Source organism: Thunnus thynnus, chromosome 18 (genome assembly GCF_963924715.1).
Source record: "Thunnus thynnus chromosome 18, fThuThy2.1, whole genome shotgun sequence".
Classification (NCBI taxonomy): Eukaryota; Metazoa; Chordata; class Actinopteri; order Scombriformes; family Scombridae; genus Thunnus; species Thunnus thynnus.
Genome location: NC_089534.1, coordinates 7112516 through 7131615, shown reverse-complemented (window position 1 = coordinate 7131615; position 19100 = coordinate 7112516). Strand labels below are relative to the sequence as shown.

Genomic DNA, 19100 nt, shown 5'->3' with positions numbered 1-19100 from the left:
AGCCTGTCTGACAGGCAAATTCAAACATGCATTTCCTGTTCTGGTGCAACCTCCAGCTGTTTCCATCAGGTTTGCTGGTCAGAGTTCATCTTTGTTCGATTTTAACCCTGCAGATGTGCTCGATCAGCCAATAAACGCACTGCTGCACTGTCTGGAAGGGGAGAGGTTATTGTACTATCAGACTACGTGGCTCTTAAACACTGCTTACAGTTTGAAATCACTCTGATCGATATTTTATTACCCACATCACATCCTTTTTTAGGGCAGAGTGCGGGGAAACTCAGGTGAACAGAAACATCATGTGACCGTAGCTTAACTCTCGCAAAGAAAGCAAATAAGCATTTTCACAAAACTATTTCTTTAAAAAGGCTTTTAATCACTGCATCTAATCCTCTGCAAGGCCTACAGAGTGTCGATGCCCTGTTACATCATGGGATGTTACACAATCTGTACTGGTTTCATAAACAACTGACATCAGAGTAGAGCTCTGGACTCATGAGGGATGAACTGAGTCGTATTTCACCGACATCTGCGCCGAATCTTAATATGCAGATGCAAAGTCAACCCGCACAAACTCAGTGACCTGTTTTGAACCCAATTTGTACAAACTTTCAATTTAACGATGCACCAATTGGTCGATAATTAATTGTTTGGTCTGGAAAATGTCTAGAAAATGGTGAAAAAAATGTTGATAAGTTTCCCAAAGCCTTAAGACTAAAGGAACCAGAGAATATTCACATTTGAGAAGCTGAAATCAGAGAATTTGGAAATTTGTTTCTTAAAAAAATGACTTAAAACTATTAATTGTCCAAATATTAACGATTAATTTAATAGATCTAAAAATAAGGCATTTGATGACGACTCCAGGATATTGTGATGGGCATTCTCAGTTTGTTTGGTTTTTGGTTTTTTTGATCACATGATTAATATGCATGGCAACTGATGGTTTGGGGGATTTATATATATATATATAATCTGATTTTATTCATTTGCTATTAAATTTTAAAATTAGCAAACACACAGACATTTCTACACTTACACTCACCCAGAAACTAAACAACCTGTGAACTCTCAAACAGCAGGCTGGATCTTTATTTACCTCAACTGAAGAGGGTAAAAAGCCTGATTTCTCCATGTTTTATATTATCTTTAATATAAAATCATATTTTAGTGACAACTTGATGTTACTGAGTCTAAACATTCTCTCTGTTTCACGTTAAAAACTTTTTCCTTCCCTTTTCTGGGAAGAATTAGGATGAATTAATGCTGACATGATGAATCTGTAAAGACATTGCGGCGGTCTCGTGCCTTGTTTCGTCCACTCTTTCCATTTACGTATTCACAGAGAATATTTCTAAACATGGTGCAGCCAGCTGTGTCTCTTCCTGTATTATTTCTTTATATTCTCCGCCGTCACTTGTTTACCTTGCTGAGTTCAGGAAACAGCTCCTGCACGGCAATGTCCAGCAGGACGTACGTCATCTGAGGAGACACAACAGCAGAATGTAAATTCACTTGAGTTACTTGAGTCGGATACCTCGATGCCTCATAGTGAGAGAGCTTCACTATGGTTTGAATTCATATTATTTAATGATACTGATGTAAATATTTACACATTTAAACGTCATTGAAATCCATTAACCATCAAGTGCAACAGAAAACTCAAATACAAACTGGAACAGATGGTTTAAAATATTTACTTTTAATACATTAGTAGTTCATAATTATTTATTTTGCCAGAGATCATAATTTTACTTTGTTAATAATAATTATTATTATAAGAGAAATTCAACAAATATCCTGGTGAATCACATAACACAGGAAGAAAGGTCTTGGAAATCATGAGGATGTGTGCTGAAAACAGGAAAACTGAGCCAGAGGAGAAGAACTATCATCATAAACTGACCCTCAGTAACGAGACACTTGATGCAACATTTTAAACAGGTGGAGTTGAGGACAAACATTGCAGGAGAGTTGCTGAATTCATCCATAATAAAACCAACATATGAAAGTGAATCAGTTGTGTTCTCAGTTTTCTTGCTGTAATCATTCGTCCTGTTCATACTGACCACTAGAAGATCCCTTCATAATGCACTTACAAAGTAAGTGATGGAGGACAAAACCCACAGTCCACAAAAATGTATTTAAAAGTTTATCTGAAGCTAATATGAAGCTTCAGTCGTCCAAATGAGTCAAATCAAGTAGATATCTTTCAACCTTACAGTCTTTTTAGTGCCAAAGTTCCTCTTTTTGTTACTATACTTCCACCGCAGCTCAACAGGGAAACACAAAGAGGGAATTTAATGCTAAAAAGACTGTAAATGTGTCAGATATCCACTTGATATGACTAACTCAGACTGCTGAAGCCTCATATAAGCTTCACATCAACTTTTAAATGACTGTGTGGACACATTGTGGATTTTGGCCTCCATCACTTACATTGAAAGCACATTTGAAGGATCTTTTAACAGCCAGTATGAACAGGAGGAACGATTACAGCGAGGAAAAACCTCTTTCACTGTTCATATGGACTTGGAAAATTGTGAACTTATCCTTTAACATTGTAATGTTTATCTTTCGCCTGTTGTTGGCTGCTCACATGACCCTGTGATTAGATGTTTCTTACCTAAACACACATTGGAGTCGTAGTTAACTTCTACCTAGAAGTGTTTATGTCCACAGACTTGTACCTTTGACTTTTGATCAAGGTCAAGCTCACACATATTTGTACCTTCGACTCCTGTTTACATTGAAATTGTACTTAGACACGGTAACTGGTTAAATCTACTCTGTTATTTTCCACCACTGTGTATATGTGTGTACTTGCTCTCATGGTTCAAAGTTTTACTGTTTACCTGCTTGTTGAGGAGAGGCTGCTGGAAACCATCAAAGAGGAGCCGGATGCCTTCGTATTTTGACTCCTCACCGATGCATTTTCCAGCAAAGTCTAAAATCAAACACACACGCATACATTAAATTTATTGAACTTTTGAAACAATTCATCTCTCGTTGGGTTTGACCTGTCTTAAGAATTGGTGAAGCACATTTAGCTTTCACATTCCTGAAAATAACAATGAGAATCAGTGTTGTTATTATTGACCTGATGTTGTGTACATTTCTGCCCACCATTAAACCTAAAGATGTTCTTTTCACTGATGGTGGGATGTTTTTTGTGTAATCATTCTCTCTCCTGTTTGTCTCCTTACATACACCCTTCTGTCACTGTTATAAATCTCAGACCTAAACAGGAACCCTCCTGAGAAGTGGTTTAGAAACTACTACTTTGAGACCACTTCAAGCCAGCAATCTTTTCCAGTCTTTAGCAAATTCTGTATCTGTGAATAAGTTGCTTTTCTATTTCTCAGGGAACTGAGCTTGATTTATTGATCTTCTGATGATGTGGTCCGCCTGATCGTGCTATTGGATACAACTGATCCAGTTTCTGAGAGGCGTTTTAAAGTTCCATGCACTTACATGAAAATATCAGAGATTTTCAATGTGGTCTCAGAGTTTTGGACCTTGTTGTATACGTTCCATTATCTCCATTTGAAACTCTACCTTTTATATTTCCATGGTTACGCTCCACGCTGCAGGGAGTTCAATCTTACATTCCTGTGCTATTTTGCTGATAAAGAAAAGTCCAAAGGGCTGAAGAATGGAACAGTATTTCTACCATAACAACAATAACATGAAAATGTCTTCAAACTGACCTGGTAAATAGTTCATCATCTCCTCAAACGTCTGCTTGGCTCTGATCTGTTTGTCCTCTGTGGTTCGCTCCTCGCTGTTCTCACAGAACACGGCGTCTGAAGGAATTAACAACATAAAGAGAACTACATTCAACTTTCATATATCAACAATTGTCTTCCCTTTTTTTCTGTCTCTGTCACTCAAAGAGAAGAACATGATTGCAGGCACATGGCTGGAGACGCTGTTGCCAAGGTGAAAATCTTAACATTTTTTTGTTTATAAAACACATTGTCCACTATTTCGTCTGCAAACTTTTATGAGACGTCCACATAAAGTGAAGAAGAGAAAACTAACTTCTATTAAACATACTGTATCTAGAGGGTTATTGGGCGTCCTGTAGTATGTTAGCGTGAGAGGTGAGTGAAAACTGTATAATGAACATTTTGTTCCGTCCTTTCCTTTAAAACAACTGATAAAGAAGATAATGTTCCTGTTTTTATTCATTCTTACAGTTTTTTTACTTCCTAACCTATTGTTACATCCAGTCGTATCAGAAAAGCTGGACAAATAGCCCTTTCGAAGCCAAGAACTCACCGTCATAAAAGCAGCCTGATTTTTTATTTTCATTTAGAAAAAGGTTTTTAGAGTCTTTAAGAAAATGCCGCAGTAAAGGTTTTCGCTCACATGAACAGAAGTGTTTTATCAGAGAATTATGACATAATAGTTGTAATAGTGGAAAAAAAAAAAACTCAACTCAGCTTTAATAAACTGAAATGACATTAATCTTGTTAATCACTTAGATAAGATGAGGGGCGGATTTAACGGATTATAGATGAACTTTTCCAGGGTGGGAAGTGTCAGAATGGTACAAAGTGTCCTTTATTATCACAACCCACCAAGAACAACTTCTACCCACCCACTTAGATGAAAAGTAAAATTCTTAATATATTACTTTATGATTACACTGTGTACCTGTGTTACTCCTTTAAACCATCAAATCATGATGAATTGTTCCTGTTTTGTACAGCAACATCAGCAGACTCATCAGCTAAGTTTAAAGGAAGTTCAGCACTGTACTTGTAAAAAGGAAGATAGAGACATAAATAAATTGTAGGAGACAGGGCGAGGCATGTCATCTGGGGGTCAGTTATGCAGGGTGGCTCCTGGACAGGAGCACTTAAAACAGTCATGATGTTATCTATAGTCTATACTTAACAGATTAGGGGAAGAACTGAAACGCCCACTTATATTGTTTAAAACTTTGTTGTATGCTCATCTTGTGTGGTGCATTGTGAAACGCTCCTTCTTGTACAAGAAAATAAATTCTGTTAAACTTTGACACTTCGGCTCCGGTCACGTTGGGTCTATAAGAGTAAACACACACACACATACACGCTTTCCTACCTCGAAGCTGGGTGATAAGAGAGACCATGCGGTGCTCCTGGAGGATGTGCTCCAGTTTGGACTGCATGTACTGGTCCATGTAGGCTTCAAAAGTGTTCTTGAACAGGATTCTCCCTGCAGCCAGGACGTGATGCAGCCAGTCTGGTACGTGGAACACAACTCGACCTGTGAGTCAATATTGGAAATTTCCATAAGAAACAATCCAACAGTTGCATATCATTAAGAGATACACGTCAACATTTTTGTTATTATTTTATGATTTCATTTAGATGAAATCTTCCTTCTCAAGTTCACAGATTTCACCAAACTGGACTTTGTACATTGCACTTCGCATTCAACCTCCGCTGTTAAATAATTTGATTTTTTATGCACGTCACATTTAATTTTTGCAACTGTCACCTTCATATATTTCATACACTTCACTTCTTTGTCTGTAGCGCGACCCATATTTCCTTCGTACAGTCAATATTTCATTTCAAGTTTAATATAAATTAATTTTGGGCTTAATTTTAGTACTACTTTACATTCTACTTTCATTATTATTATTACCTTACTTTTTTTTAGTCTTCTATGTTGACAGTACTCAGTAAAAGACAGTACTCTCCTTCACCCCGAGACAACTGTTGAGCTTGTCGACCACCACTTACCGACATACATCATGTAGTCGTACATGCCGCCGACGCTGATCATCTCCATGAAGCAGTTGTGGTTGTATCTCTTCTCCAAACTCTCTGACAGGTTGGCATTGTTCTTGAACAGGTCGTTAAAGAGCTGCAGGTTTAATAGAGTGAATTATCACCGACGGTCATGAATATTACAATCACATAATACAAGAAGTAAATGATACAACTTCCTGTCACGTAGCTTTTAGGTGGTTAAAATCATCCCATCCTAAACTCTGACAGTATATTCTAGCTTGTTCCAGCTTGTCATTCTTACTATATGTTTACACTGGGAGACTCTATTGTATTGATGGCTGCATCATTGGATCCAAATACCTCTTGAGGAACTCAGGGACTAAATCTGCATTTTTACCGGAGAAACTAGAGACTAAATTTTAACCCTGATCCAGAGGAGGTTTTACTTTCCAAAGGTACAGGAATTTTAGGGGCGGGGTTTGCAGGGCTGTGCGTTGCTTATTGGAGGAACACTGACACCTCAGCTGCTTTAACTCGTGTACCGCTTCATTCCTAAAACAGGGAAGTACTCTAGTATCGATTTCAGGACAAAGGGAGGACATTTCACATTGTTTGTTAACGTTAAAAGTAAAGTTAGGCTTTGTTATAAACCTTCTGACTCGAGAGCACGAGCAAGAGAGTGACTGAGAAATAAAACTTTATTTCCTGAACACTGACACCTCAGCTGCTTTAACTCGTGTACCGCTTCATTCCTAAAACAGGGAAGTACTCTAGTATCGATTTCAGGACAAAGGGAGGACATTTCACATTGTTTGTTAACGTTAAAAGTAAAGTTAGGCTTTGTTATAAACCTTCTGACTCGAGAGCACGAGCAAGAGAGTGACTGAGAAATAAAAATTTATTTCCTGATTGTTTCATGACCTTACGTTCTGAAGCAGAAATAAATAAGTCTCCTTTTCCCTCCTCTATATTTATCCATGTTATTCATTCACTCATTAACTCCAATATCACAGTCATTAACAGTAAATATGTGGTTATTAGTTCGGCTATTTTGAGTTCCTGAGATTAGTTTTTCTGGGAGTTCCAGGAACCTTTCAGTCGAAATGGGGTTTTTGGCAATTTTGGGACCTTTACTAGAACTATTAAAGAATATAAGATAAAATTCTGTGGGTTTGAACAGAGTTTTGCTGACAATCTTTATTTTTGTTGTTGTCAACACTTTCCTCCTTCCCTTCTCTGTCTGTGGCTCACAGCTCCAAGCCCATTTGTTCCTACTGAAGACATAAATCTGTAAAAAACTGCTCACAAATGTATAGTTTCATTTTTAAAAACAGGAGGGTATAATGCATTTGTTGGGGACTATTTTCAGCGCTGAACTTGGTTATCTAGTGAGTATTTCCAGCAGCAGGGCGGTGGTTCTGGGACTGACTCAAAATAAACAAGGTTTATCATAAGAACATACATATTTCTTCCTTCCTGAGGCCTGAGGAAATTCAAATCTCCACAGACTGACAGGAAAACACCATTCAAGTTCCTTTCGATAAAGTGTTGAAGTTTTCCCCCTTCGGGTTTGGGAGGTCTAGGATTCATGAGCAGTGGTGCTAAAGGACGAAAACAGTAAACATCCTGCTCTGATTTCATCGGGAGAGGGATGTTTAGTTTGTGTTGAACAGAGCTTGATTTCTGTACCTTCTTGTTGTTCTCGGTGGAGGGGCTGAGGATGGTCAGCTCAGGTCGGCTAGGTTTGGGTTTGGGCGACTCGCAGGAGTTGAAGAAGGACTGGATGAAAGGCTCGAGGTTCTGTCCTTTCTGGAAAACAGACATCGGCAGGTTTCACGGTTATTTGATATCATCAGCATCATATTAAACCAGCAACAGTTCTGATGGACGAATCTGTCTCAGATGTGTTGAATACAGGGAATTGAGATCACAGTATTTCCTGTGAATTCTCGCCAAAATTTGCTCCTTTCCTGGGAGAAATACCTGAAGGAACCCACAATAATTGGCATATATGTTTGCATACTGAAGACTAAAAGAAAACCTCATCCTAACCTCATTAAACCTACCACCTATCAAAAAGAGCCATTTTCCAACCTTAAAACGCTGTTATGATGGTAATATAACTGGATAAACTTCTGTTTGGTTAAATATTGTTCCCACAGTTGCAAAATGTCACGCTTTGGGTGCAAGACAACTGCCTGTCTCACAGTCTCATGCCACCCAAACAAATCTCACACCAAATAAGGGAAAGTCACTCTTGATAAAAATATAATTATATAAGTAATACAGCCATGCTAGTGGCTCCGTGAGGCACAGCAGTGCTTTGAGCTGTGAACATACTAACATGCTCATGTTTAGCAGATATAATGTTTACCATGTTAGCTTAACATGATAGCATACTGACAACAACAAACACAAGAAGTAGTGGGTGCAAGAGAGCACCTACAGGAAAAGACTAAGCCACAATTTTTATGAAAAATTCTCTATCTGAGTAAAACTTGTCACTTTGGATTAAGTACGGATGTTACAATTTTCCTGCAAACCAAAGTATTGGACATGGAAGAAATTCTGACCTTGGTCGTCAACAATCAGTTTAATTCATCCCGAGAGAGACATCAAAGTCTGTAAAGAACTTTGAGCCAATCCATTCCCGTAGAAGGATTGCTGATTATTTCTCTTGAACTCGGGTCCTCTGAATGAAAGGAAGTCTGCATCCTCACTCTTTCTCCTATCCTGCACGTTGTGTTATACTAACTAACTCTAAAAAACAACTACTTCAATCCAAAACAAGCAGAAGTTTTCCTGTGTGGAACCAGAGGGAGGTATCAGTATCAAGCTCTGGACATTATATTACAAATCCCATACAAATCCCAGAGTCCGCACTTGTGGACGACACAAAACCACCCAAAACTAGCAGACCACCAGCTGTTCAGGAGAAATGTACAAAAACAAAACTCTGCTAGGGAGGTGTACATGCAAATTAAAAAAAAAGCATTATTAATCGTCATTACAGCAGGATTTCAGCTCACCTCCTTTATCAGCTTCCCCGGAACAGACTTGAAAATCTTCCCTGTAAAACAAAGACCCAGTTTATTCTTTATTCTTCATGTGGACCCCCCCCCCCCCCATCAGCTTCCACAAAGTGGTCGCTAGTCTTCCTGGGGTCTGCACATCATGAACAATAAAATAAACAACAGTTTAAAATCAAAATTGATCAATAAAACAAGAAAAAGCTAAACAAACCAAATATTAAGACCAGAAAATAAGTGAAATAACTGAAAAGGTGGAAAATACAAATATCAAACGTCAAAATATTAAAATAAAAAAGGTTCCTAAACCACAATAACCTAAAGTAACATCTATGTAATATTCATAAGATTTTGTTTTAGTGACTTTTTGAAAGAAAATCTACTTTTAATGTGTTTTATATCTGTGAGGAGCAGATTCCAGGCAGTAGAAGCTCTCAACAGTTCTCGTCATAGAGGACATGGAACTACAAGATGACCAGTGCTGAATAGAGGTTTATTATATTTATGAAAGAAGCATGGTGTATTATTCCAAATGACATTCTTCTTGAATAAAAAGAAGTTTAAAAATCCACTGAGTGGTAAATCTTTTCTGGGAGGGGCGAGGAAAAGGTGAAAGTCCTGGATCGATATGATCCACATAATGTGTGAACGTACCCAGGTTGACATCAGGCAGCATCCTGTCCAGGAACTGAGACTCCATGCTGTGAGGAGACAGGAAGTCTGCCAGCAGCTGACTGTTACTGAGCTCTGGATGCTGCAGGAGTCTCTGCACACAAACACACATCAGGAGCTTAACACATTTACAGTTTACATGTTTGACTGCTGATCTTCTCTGGGATAGAAACTTAAATTTCTTAGTTTTCAAAATGATAATGCAAAGTATAAAAATATAAAGAGTGTGTACATCTTGTGCCAAATATGTACAGAATATATACTGTGTAATGACAACAAACTTTCCACAAATCATGACACAACTCCTATTTGTGAGGAGAACCTTCACTACAAACCATGAGACCTTTTGTCTTATTTAATCATGAAATGTTCACAGTTAAAGTAATCGTCCCTTAAACTCTTCCTTCACTACTTATGGTTTTTTACTTTTTGATCCTCATAATTATGCTTATGTTTTTATTTGATTGTAATTCTCATTAGTCTGTAAAGCACTGCCCAACATTTTGTTGTTTTTAAATGTGCTGAATAAGTAACCAGAGCTAACAACTAATATAACTTGTTTTACTGACTTCTAATGCCGATGCAGAAATACATATAACCCAATTTATTCAGTTCATGTGAAATACTTAATTTGCTTCCTTGAACACATAAAACCCGGCTTTCTTTCAAAAATTCACTCAGGACAGTGCCAAAAACAATAAGAACAGGAACAATGAGGGAAAAATTACTAACATTTTGACCTGAAGATCATCTTATCTGATTTAATTTTGTGGCTTGGAGTAAATGTGCAGGCATTACTACATATTTCACTGATGCTGCTTTTTTTTTGCACCTACGTGATGTGTGTATAATTGCAAACTACCACAGATACACCTATAACTATCCAGGGAGAATACCTGTAAATATTCCTCAAATTCCTCCCTTTTTGACGCGAGGAATTCATAATTCTTTGGTCCGATTATTCTTTTGGATGGAAGCTGTGCATCTGCAAATGTGCCTGGAAAAAAAATATGAATTAAAAAAAATGAACGTGTAGTTCAGAATCAAGGTGACTCAATGAAATCATATAAGAAAATAACACAAACAAAATGCCCAACAACTACGATTGCTTTCATTTCATTAAATTTGGTTAAAGCACATTGTTACCATGGAACTCAGTTAGTTTGGATTCTAGTACGTAGAACTCCAGATATCTTCTGAAGACCGACCACTTCTCAGTTTCATGACCAACTGCAAGATGAGAAGAGCAAAAAAGGTAAATCATAAGATGATCAAGTGCTGATGGGAAGCTGTAAATTGATCCAGAAGATAAACAGCTGCAAATTTTCAAGTTGAGAAATAGTTTATTGAGCGTGAACGTAGTGCAGCATGTTTACCTTCCTTCCTGTCGTTGCGTTCCACGTCGATGCAGAAGACGGGGATCTTCTCCCTCTTGACCTCATCGTCGTAGAAGTCAATGAAAGGGATGGTGATGCTCCACGCCGACAGGTTCCTCAGGATGCCCGGGTTGCTGGCCGGCTCAGCGGGGGAGTCGTCCTCCATGACGACGGTCGCCTCCTCCACCTGCAGGGACGCGAAGAACCAAACATGACGCTGAACGAGTGATAATGTTAAAATTCACTTTTTAAACACGATGTTATTTGTATTTCCTTTTTATGTATCATGAATAAAAGAAAGCCCAACACACCTCCTCGCTTTGTTTTGTGTTTAATGTACATGTAGAATTCATATCACAATGAAAAACAATTAATGCAGTTATGATTTGTTTTCCTTCAGGCATTTAAAATCTTCCATAAAAAACTGACTTGACATGTAATATTATCGTGTCTTAAACTGCAGGATTGAATCTTTATACACACATGATGAAGACACACTCACCACATCTTCGTCGATGTCGTTCATGGCGCTGGGTGGCAGCATGGCGCCCTCCATGGTCGTGCTTCTGAACACACCTTTGATTTTACTCCCGATTCTGCTGATCCCGAACGTCTCACCTCGTTTTGATGAGTTTCTGGGGTGAGCAGAGAAATTACACCAGTACATGAAGATGTAGGAGTTTAGTTGTGTGTTTAATAACCTTTAAATCGCTGCTTCTCTCTCTGTTTTAATCTTAACTGCTCTGAAATAATCCTCTTGACCTTTATTTCTTTTTCCTGGTATATTATGCTCTAGTTAGGAGTTGTCAAGACTCTTTCTTACCCTAAAATCTTAGGAAACAGGAGTGAGGAGTCATATTCATCTATCAGGTTTGTACAAGTGATTTTTTCCGAACATCTCTGTATGATGCATCAGTCGTGCAGCAGACATGCAGTAAACACAAGGATGACTATTTTCATCCACCAGCCACAGCAGCATGTAGTTCTTGAACACTAATATCTAATGTTAAACAAAGCGGTTTAACTTTGAAAATAGGAAAACAACCTTCAAACAACGATTAGGCGTCTGGCAAAGTGCCGGAGCAATCTGACAAAGTCAAAGAGATTTTGTAGTTTTAACTTTTCTGTCTCCACACACACCAAAGAAACTTCTGTTGTTTTAAAAAGGTCAATAAGTCAGACTTTTACTATGGCTGAGAGGGTGACTGATCAATTCAAAAGATTCAATGGTTACTCTACCACGTGCTGAGACATTCACCTCTAAAACTTTCTCAAAAGACCCTTTTGGAACAAAAAGTCAGACTTTTAAAAGGCTTCACCCAGAATGATCTGGAATACTTAATTACTGTCCTTATTTCAGCAAAGAAAACTTTTAAAAGGAACTCCGATGATTTTACACATCAAGTGTGTTTACAGGTTGTTAAAAGTAGTATAAAGCTTTTTGTGTCTCCAGAGGGAGCTGTGTGAAATCAGATAAACTGTCTCAAATGACGTCACTTCCATGTCTGCTGCACAACTGATGCATCATACAAATATGTTTTGAAAAATTCATTTGTCATTTTTACAAACCTGATAGATGGATACGCCTCCTCACTCCTGTTTCCTAAGATTTCAGAGTGGGCTGTTAACATTTATATGATTAGAAAATCTCCTCTAAAGAAATAAATCTGGTAGAAGGGATTATTTGAAAGCAGTTAAGTGTAAATAGAGATAAGCGTGATGATGATGAAGTATCCAACGAGGCTAAATAGGTGGAGTCCTCCATGTTAGAGATGATAACAAGTGTTTTTTGTACACAATGTGGTGATCTGCAAAAGTTGTTTTTTAAACAGTGTGTGGGTCTCATCTGCTGCCACAAAATTTACTTGTAAAGTCTGTCACTAAACCTGAAAGGACACAACAAAGGTGCAACAGTGCTTGGACATTTTATTCATATATTATCAATAAATATTAGCATCTATTTCATCATTTATTAGGGAATTGTGCTGCCTATATGTATAAGCATATAGATTGACAAAATTTTAAGTTGGGTCAAACATTTACACCTTTTGAATGGACGAATGAATAGATGAAGACATCTTCACAAAACAATAAACATTCTTTGCAAAGCCGCTTTTGTAACATCAAGACCTCACTGACCTTGACTACTGAGCAATTAGTAAAGAACAGAGTACAGTGACTCAACATGATGCTGCAAGACTTGTCAGCGCCAGTCGGTGATTAAAAGGCCAAAAAAAAAAAGAAAAAAAAAAAGCCAATCACAGCCAAAAACCTGAGCTGGAGAAGATCTTTCATTGCTGTAAATTCGACTATATTTAGTACACTTCTAGCCGTCTTATTCGACAGATCTGTTGTCTCAAATGTGACGTTGACGTCATAGTGCAAGCATCAGCGTAACTGCAGCATTTGTTTGATTCACAGTGAGGCATACTGTATCTGCATGCATCATACTGGATATCTTGCAGGCAGCAGACTGTGCAGACAGGTAACATGCTGAAGATCTACTTACCTGTTTTCTTCCATACTGAAGCTATTTCTGGAATAAGATGCACAAGCAACTAATGATGACAGTTTGGACAAAGGCTTTAGAAGGATGTGACCAAAACATAGGGTAACTAATATCATATGAATAAAATCTATTTAACTAACTATTATTGTGAAATGAACCTCACTGTTCAAATACTTGTGTTGTTGATCACATCATGTACATTGATACTATCAGTAAAAATGTGTTGTTTTTTTTTCCAGGTCTTTTCATCAGCATCACTGTCACATTTATTTTTTTCCTCTCTTGATTTTTTATTACTGTATGCAAACTACATGAGTAAAGTAAAATATAAAAGTAAAAAATCTTATGTATATGAAAATCCATAACACACACACACCTGTTGATCCTGCTGTTCCTCGCTGGAGACTCAGCTCCCCTCAGCAGATGTCTGAAGTACTGAACACACAAAGAGGACAAACTGTCAGTGTACAAAACCTCCGCCAGGCCAAAAAATATTGTTTTAAACGCCAAAAATAACACAAAATATCATTTATCATCATTTATTCAGAAATCAATAGCGTTTGGGAGCCTCTGAGCAGCGCTGTGTTTTGAAACATGAGTCAACGTTTGTGTTGTTGCCTGGGAAACTGCAGGTAAATAACTCCTTTTAAGGAATAGCTCAGTACCAGTGAGTGAGTGGTTAAGCGAGAGAGAGCGACCGTCAGAAAAGTGACTGTGAATGTGAGCAGAATAGAGGAAAAGGTTCGCAGTAAGGCCGTATTCAGACCAAATCAGGCGGTGTGGCGTTCAGCTGCGGGGTCGAGCGGAGGTGTTGGGCGTGTTTATTTGTCTTCCGGAACGTAACCGCTGTGAAACAACCAGAAAATAACGTTTTTTGATCTGATTCACCGGCGTTCTCGCTACCAACGCTCCCTCTCTTCATTCTCTCTCTAGCTCGCTCGACCACTGCTGCTCTCTCCCTCACTCTCTCTGTCTCGCTGCTGCTCTCTCTCTCTTTCTCTCGTCTTTTTTACAGTACAGACTACAGTGTGTCAGTTAATAAATGTTGCAGCTTGCAGTTAGCAACAATGGGTTAGCCTAACCTAACGACGCTAAACAGAGAAATAGAGAACGGAGAAATATGTGGCTGCTAATCACACACACACACACACACACACACACACACACACACACACACACACAGCCAGGCCAAACCACTCAACCTAGGGGAAACACTGATGATTAATCTACAACTTTAGGTCAGCTCTTGTGTGCCCAGTCCATTAATGGTAGCAGATGTGAAAGCATCTGTGAACTGCCTGGCAATGAAACGGCATCATTTCCTGGCAGAGTTTAAGAGTGGAGGGGAGAGGAGTGAAGTGGAAAAGAAAATGGGCCAAAGATCGGATAAACTGACCTTGTTTATCTGGACATTTGAAAAATACCTGCGTACTCAGCACCTTCATTTCTACTCTCAGTCATTTGTAAAAGTATATATTTAAAGAGAAATGTTAAGTAATCTGCATATACATGAATAACTCAGTTTTTTTTAAGTCTTACTTCATCGCTGTGACAGAACATCGGGGTGAAGACACTCTCCAGCAGAGACAGGACGTGTTCATACGCCTCGAACAGGCAGCGCATCGTTTGCAGCTTCACCACTCCAGTGTACGGCCCTTTAGCAACTGAGAGGAAAGACCAGTGAGATGTTAAACTGGTATCTGTGTTCACTTTGAGTTTCTGTTTAGAAGGTTTCAAGTGAAGAGGAGAAGACAGAAAAAGAACCACACGAGTTTGTACACAGATATCTCTACATTCTAAATAGTTTAAAGAGATACTTGAATCAGCATTAACAGCAGAGTGTATTTAGTAATTAGTTTAGTCTGTTTAACCTCTGACAACAGCCAGCATCACTCATGACTGTAGTGCAACTATTAGTCAGTTAATCTTGACTATTAATTAAAAAGTTGAATTATCATTTTTGGTCTTTTATCTTTTTTTAAATCAAAAATGTCAAAAATGTACTCGTTGCAGCTTCTCAAATGTGACAGTTTGAAGCTTTTATGTGTCATAGTGAACTTAATATGTTTGGATTTTTCTAAGACGTCACCATTGGCTCTGAGAAATTATTTTTCACTATATTCTGACATATTACAGACAAAGATTAATGGAAAAATCAAGGAAATAATCGGCAAAATAAATAAATTAATTAATTAAGTTAGTTGCAGCCCTAGTGTGGTCAGAAGTGTACTTCATTGCATTTGTAACCACACCTGACAATGATGTCACTGTGTCCTGGAGTACACCTGTGCATCACTGCAACAAGGTGAGAAGTTCAACCACTAGAGGTCAGTAACAACAAGAATCTCTTTGACTATCCTGTTAGTCAAATAAAAACGTTATCTAAAGTACGTTTTCTTACATACTTGAAAGCCTAAAAGAGGGAAGACCGGCACTATAATGAAGCATGTACTATAGTGTCTTACTGTTCTTTATCTCCTCCACGATGAACGGGTCGAAGCTGATCTTGTCGATGCTTTCGTCCAGGCAGTAGGTCTCGTAGATGTGCAGCACCTCGCCGTGCAGACGCTGCAGCTCAGAGTCACTCAGCTCCGGACTCAGGATCTTATCGTTAAACTCCTCTGAAGCACAACATGGATTAAAAAAAAAAAAAAAAAAGTTTCACATGATCAGACTGACACGGAAGTCATGAAGAAGGGCTCTGACGTATTTTTGTCACAGGGTCACAAGTGGTTGCAAATGAACACATATAAGATATTTTTGTCCTTCATGATGGTCACCGTATCAGATTAGGCAAACATGATTGGGTTTTGGGAATTGTATACTTTGGTAAATGAAGATACAAAGATATGTTTTTCTATCAGGTGGTTTCACAATCACTATAACTGAAATCAATAAAAACAGTCAATACAGTCCTGTCATCCTATTGGTCAACGTCAAGGAAAACATCATTGTCAGGAAAGGCAGGAAAATATAAAAAATATCAGAAATTGCTGTTCTCAATTATGTCACACTACAAGGGGTAAAGACATCCATTCATCATTCCCAACATTCATATTCAGACCGCTGGGACGCTGGAAATTTGTCTGCAATGACAAAATTGTGTCAAAATCTGGCTGAATTAGTGTAGTCTAATCCTGGCATAATGATTACTGCTGAAAACACAATGAAAATAGAAGTTATTCCCATATTTATGTTTCATGGGTTAGGTCTTAAACATACAGTATTCCTCTACTAAAGCACTCTTGCACGCCAAACAAGTTTCCAATAACTAAAGGGGCCTGTTCCCCTAAACAGGCACAGGAGTGTTTGTTTCTAAGCCAAGATTAAATATTCTGCAGTCTTTCTCTGAGCCAAACATGTAAATAAGTTATTTTTACTTCTCTCTGAGGAGAGCAGTACTGTTTTTAAGAAAACCCATTCAAAAGCTTAACAATCGTAAGAATGTATATCTGACTGCCAGTGCGTGAGTAACATTTCATGTTATTCACAATTGCATTGTTGGAGATATGACTGCTGAAGTTCTCGGTTTTAACCTGTAGAGCCCTGACGGCCCCTGTTTGCAAATGAGCTGAATCTTTCCCTGAAGTTCTGTCAAAATCCGATCAGAGGTTTGAATGATATACGTGATAAATGAAGGGCTGTAACTAAGATTAATCTCAATTAATCTGTTGATTATTTTCAAGATTAATCAATGAGTCCTTTGGTCTATGGAATGTCAGAAAATGTTGAAAAATGTCAATCACTGCTTCCCAAAGCTCAAGATGATGTCTCCAAGTGTTTAGTTTTGTCTCGACCAACAGTCCACAATCAGACATCACTGAGCATGTGCAGGAGTACAAAGTCAAGAGGTTGTGATATGCAGCACAACAAGTTAGTGAAGCTGTAAATGGAACTGTGTTCCTGAACATGTTCAGTGGCGTCTGCCGTACATAGAACTACTCTCCAGAGACTGAAAATGTGATCACTGTCAAGTTGGTAAGATTACTGATTAAGAACTGGACTGAGTATGGATGAGATGAAGATAAAATCCTAACGATACCTGTCCCTACAGCTGGTTATTGTCTTCACTCTGACTATAGGGGGATGAAAAAATTACAGTTCAAATCCCTTCACCATGAGCCTTGTTTTACTGATGTTATTTTGTGATCATTATTTTTTTTTTAATGGCGCACAGTGCAATCACTCACAAAAATGCGAAGGATTACTTCAGGCCATAGCACTTACGTCATCAGCGAGCATTTTTGTTTCGCTTTTCGTCTTGCTAATGTCTGATTGTACTGTGAAAAACTACAACCTAGTTCAAAATATGTGAATATGCATACATTTTCTTGGGGGAGGACCCACAAACCCCCCCGACCAAATGACTCCCCCACCAGAAACAGAGGGAAAACCCTGGCTGTTATTAGACTTTGGAGCTGTTTGTAACTCTTTGTGATGAAGGAACAGTGCAGCGCTGTGGCTCACTGATGTATCATTAACGATTTTTGGACAACAACAGAAGTCTACAGCACAGAGGAATAAGATATATCAGGCTTTGGATACACACACAATACTTGTTAGTAGATCAGTTCATTATTGGTTTGGATCCAAACATGAGATTTGTTGACAATAAGAAAAATATAGAAAATTGAAGCAAATAGTCTTATTCTTTAAGTGATTATTAAAATGTAGTGTTGATGATAAATGTTTCCTCAATCAATTTATTGTTTCATCCAACCTGGGAGTGAGGAACCCAACTGGGGTCCAAACATTAATTGTGAGATGATTAACAGGATAGTAAAGCAGAAAGAAATATATTTGAAACACAAAATTATGTTTTTCAAACTTTACTCTCATGTTTTCTTATTTTCTCTTACTAAATTGTTTTTATCTGTTTAAGCCTGTAGAGAAAATTACTTTTCGGTTGAACTGGGGTCACAAGTAGACAAAGGTTGGCAATCACTGGTTTAATCAACTGATTGTTTCAGCATGGATTTTGGATGATTGCAAGCTGATGAGCAATCATACGTTAAATGTGCAGCAGTGTTTGTATTGGACGGTTGTTCTTACCCACGGTGAGGCAGAACTGCAGCACGTGCACGGCTCCTTCCTGCTTCAAGAAGTTCATGAATCGAAAGAGGAGATCCTGCTGCTCTCTGATCTCCTTCAGCTCCAACTTCAGTACCTGTGTCACCAGAGGAAAAAATTTATTACCGGCATGTTTCCAAAGTACTTAGTGGTTCCAATCTATTTATATAATATTTTCCTGACTTCTCACAGGAATCAGTCAATAAGGTCACGTTCTTTCTCACAGTGAGATACCTACAGACGGCTTTTTGTTGCTGAAGTCGGCGTATTTCTGTAAAAATGGAACCAGGGCAGACGGAGGCTCTGTGGCTGGTTCTGGCTGGAGACACAGGTGGGATTTAAATGAGAACATGACTGCATTCATGTTTCAATTAATTCAACTAAATTCATATCATTTTACCATCTTGTTTAATGTATCTGAACAGTTTTGTTCCAAGAAAAAAAACCTCCACTATCCACAATTAGATTTTTAAAAAATGACATGATTTAGTGACTAATTATCCTTAGATATCTCTTACGTGCGCACTAATCTGGATAGAACTGGTTTCAGGTGTAATGTGCAGCTTTTTTAAATGGAATAAAATGCAAACTGCTCTCAAACTAGTGCCTTGGAGATTTTAAAACTTTACTATCTGATGTTTTTTACGACTCTGGTAACTGTTTTTATTCATTTGTTTGTGTGGTTGTCTGAGAGGTGATAGAGATCTCAAAC

The 19100-nt window shown here is 38.2% G+C and overlaps 1 protein-coding gene across 3 annotated transcripts in view; it reads right to left on the bottom strand.

Moving 5' to 3' along the window:
- Window positions 1-19100, bottom strand: part of LOC137168937 (sorting nexin-14-like) — a 32172-nt gene that overhangs the window by 675 nt on the left and 12397 nt on the right. For 2 of the 3 annotated variants that reach the window (XM_067571812.1, XM_067571813.1), the window contains exons 12-29: window positions 18627-18707; window positions 18371-18485; window positions 15784-15939; window positions 14858-14982; window positions 13695-13753; window positions 13319-13345; window positions 11312-11444; window positions 10810-10996; window positions 10580-10663; window positions 10330-10430; window positions 9416-9527; window positions 8762-8802; window positions 7422-7541; window positions 5742-5865; window positions 5095-5259; window positions 3711-3806; window positions 2856-2947; window positions 1426-1482 (exon numbers count right to left, since the gene is read on the bottom strand). In XM_067571812.1, the coding sequence (XP_067427913.1) occupies window positions 1426-1482; window positions 2856-2947; window positions 3711-3806; window positions 5095-5259; window positions 5742-5865; window positions 7422-7541; window positions 8762-8802; window positions 9416-9527; window positions 10330-10430; window positions 10580-10663; window positions 10810-10996; window positions 11312-11444; window positions 13319-13345; window positions 13695-13753; window positions 14858-14982; window positions 15784-15939; window positions 18371-18485; window positions 18627-18707 (1875 nt within the window). The remainder of the gene's footprint in view (window positions 1-1425; window positions 1483-2855; window positions 2948-3710; window positions 3807-5094; window positions 5260-5741; window positions 5866-7421; window positions 7542-8761; window positions 8803-9415; window positions 9528-10329; window positions 10431-10579; window positions 10664-10809; window positions 10997-11311; window positions 11445-13318; window positions 13346-13694; window positions 13754-14857; window positions 14983-15783; window positions 15940-18370; window positions 18486-18626; window positions 18708-19100) is intronic. The other variant, XM_067571814.1, reaches the window with a different exon arrangement.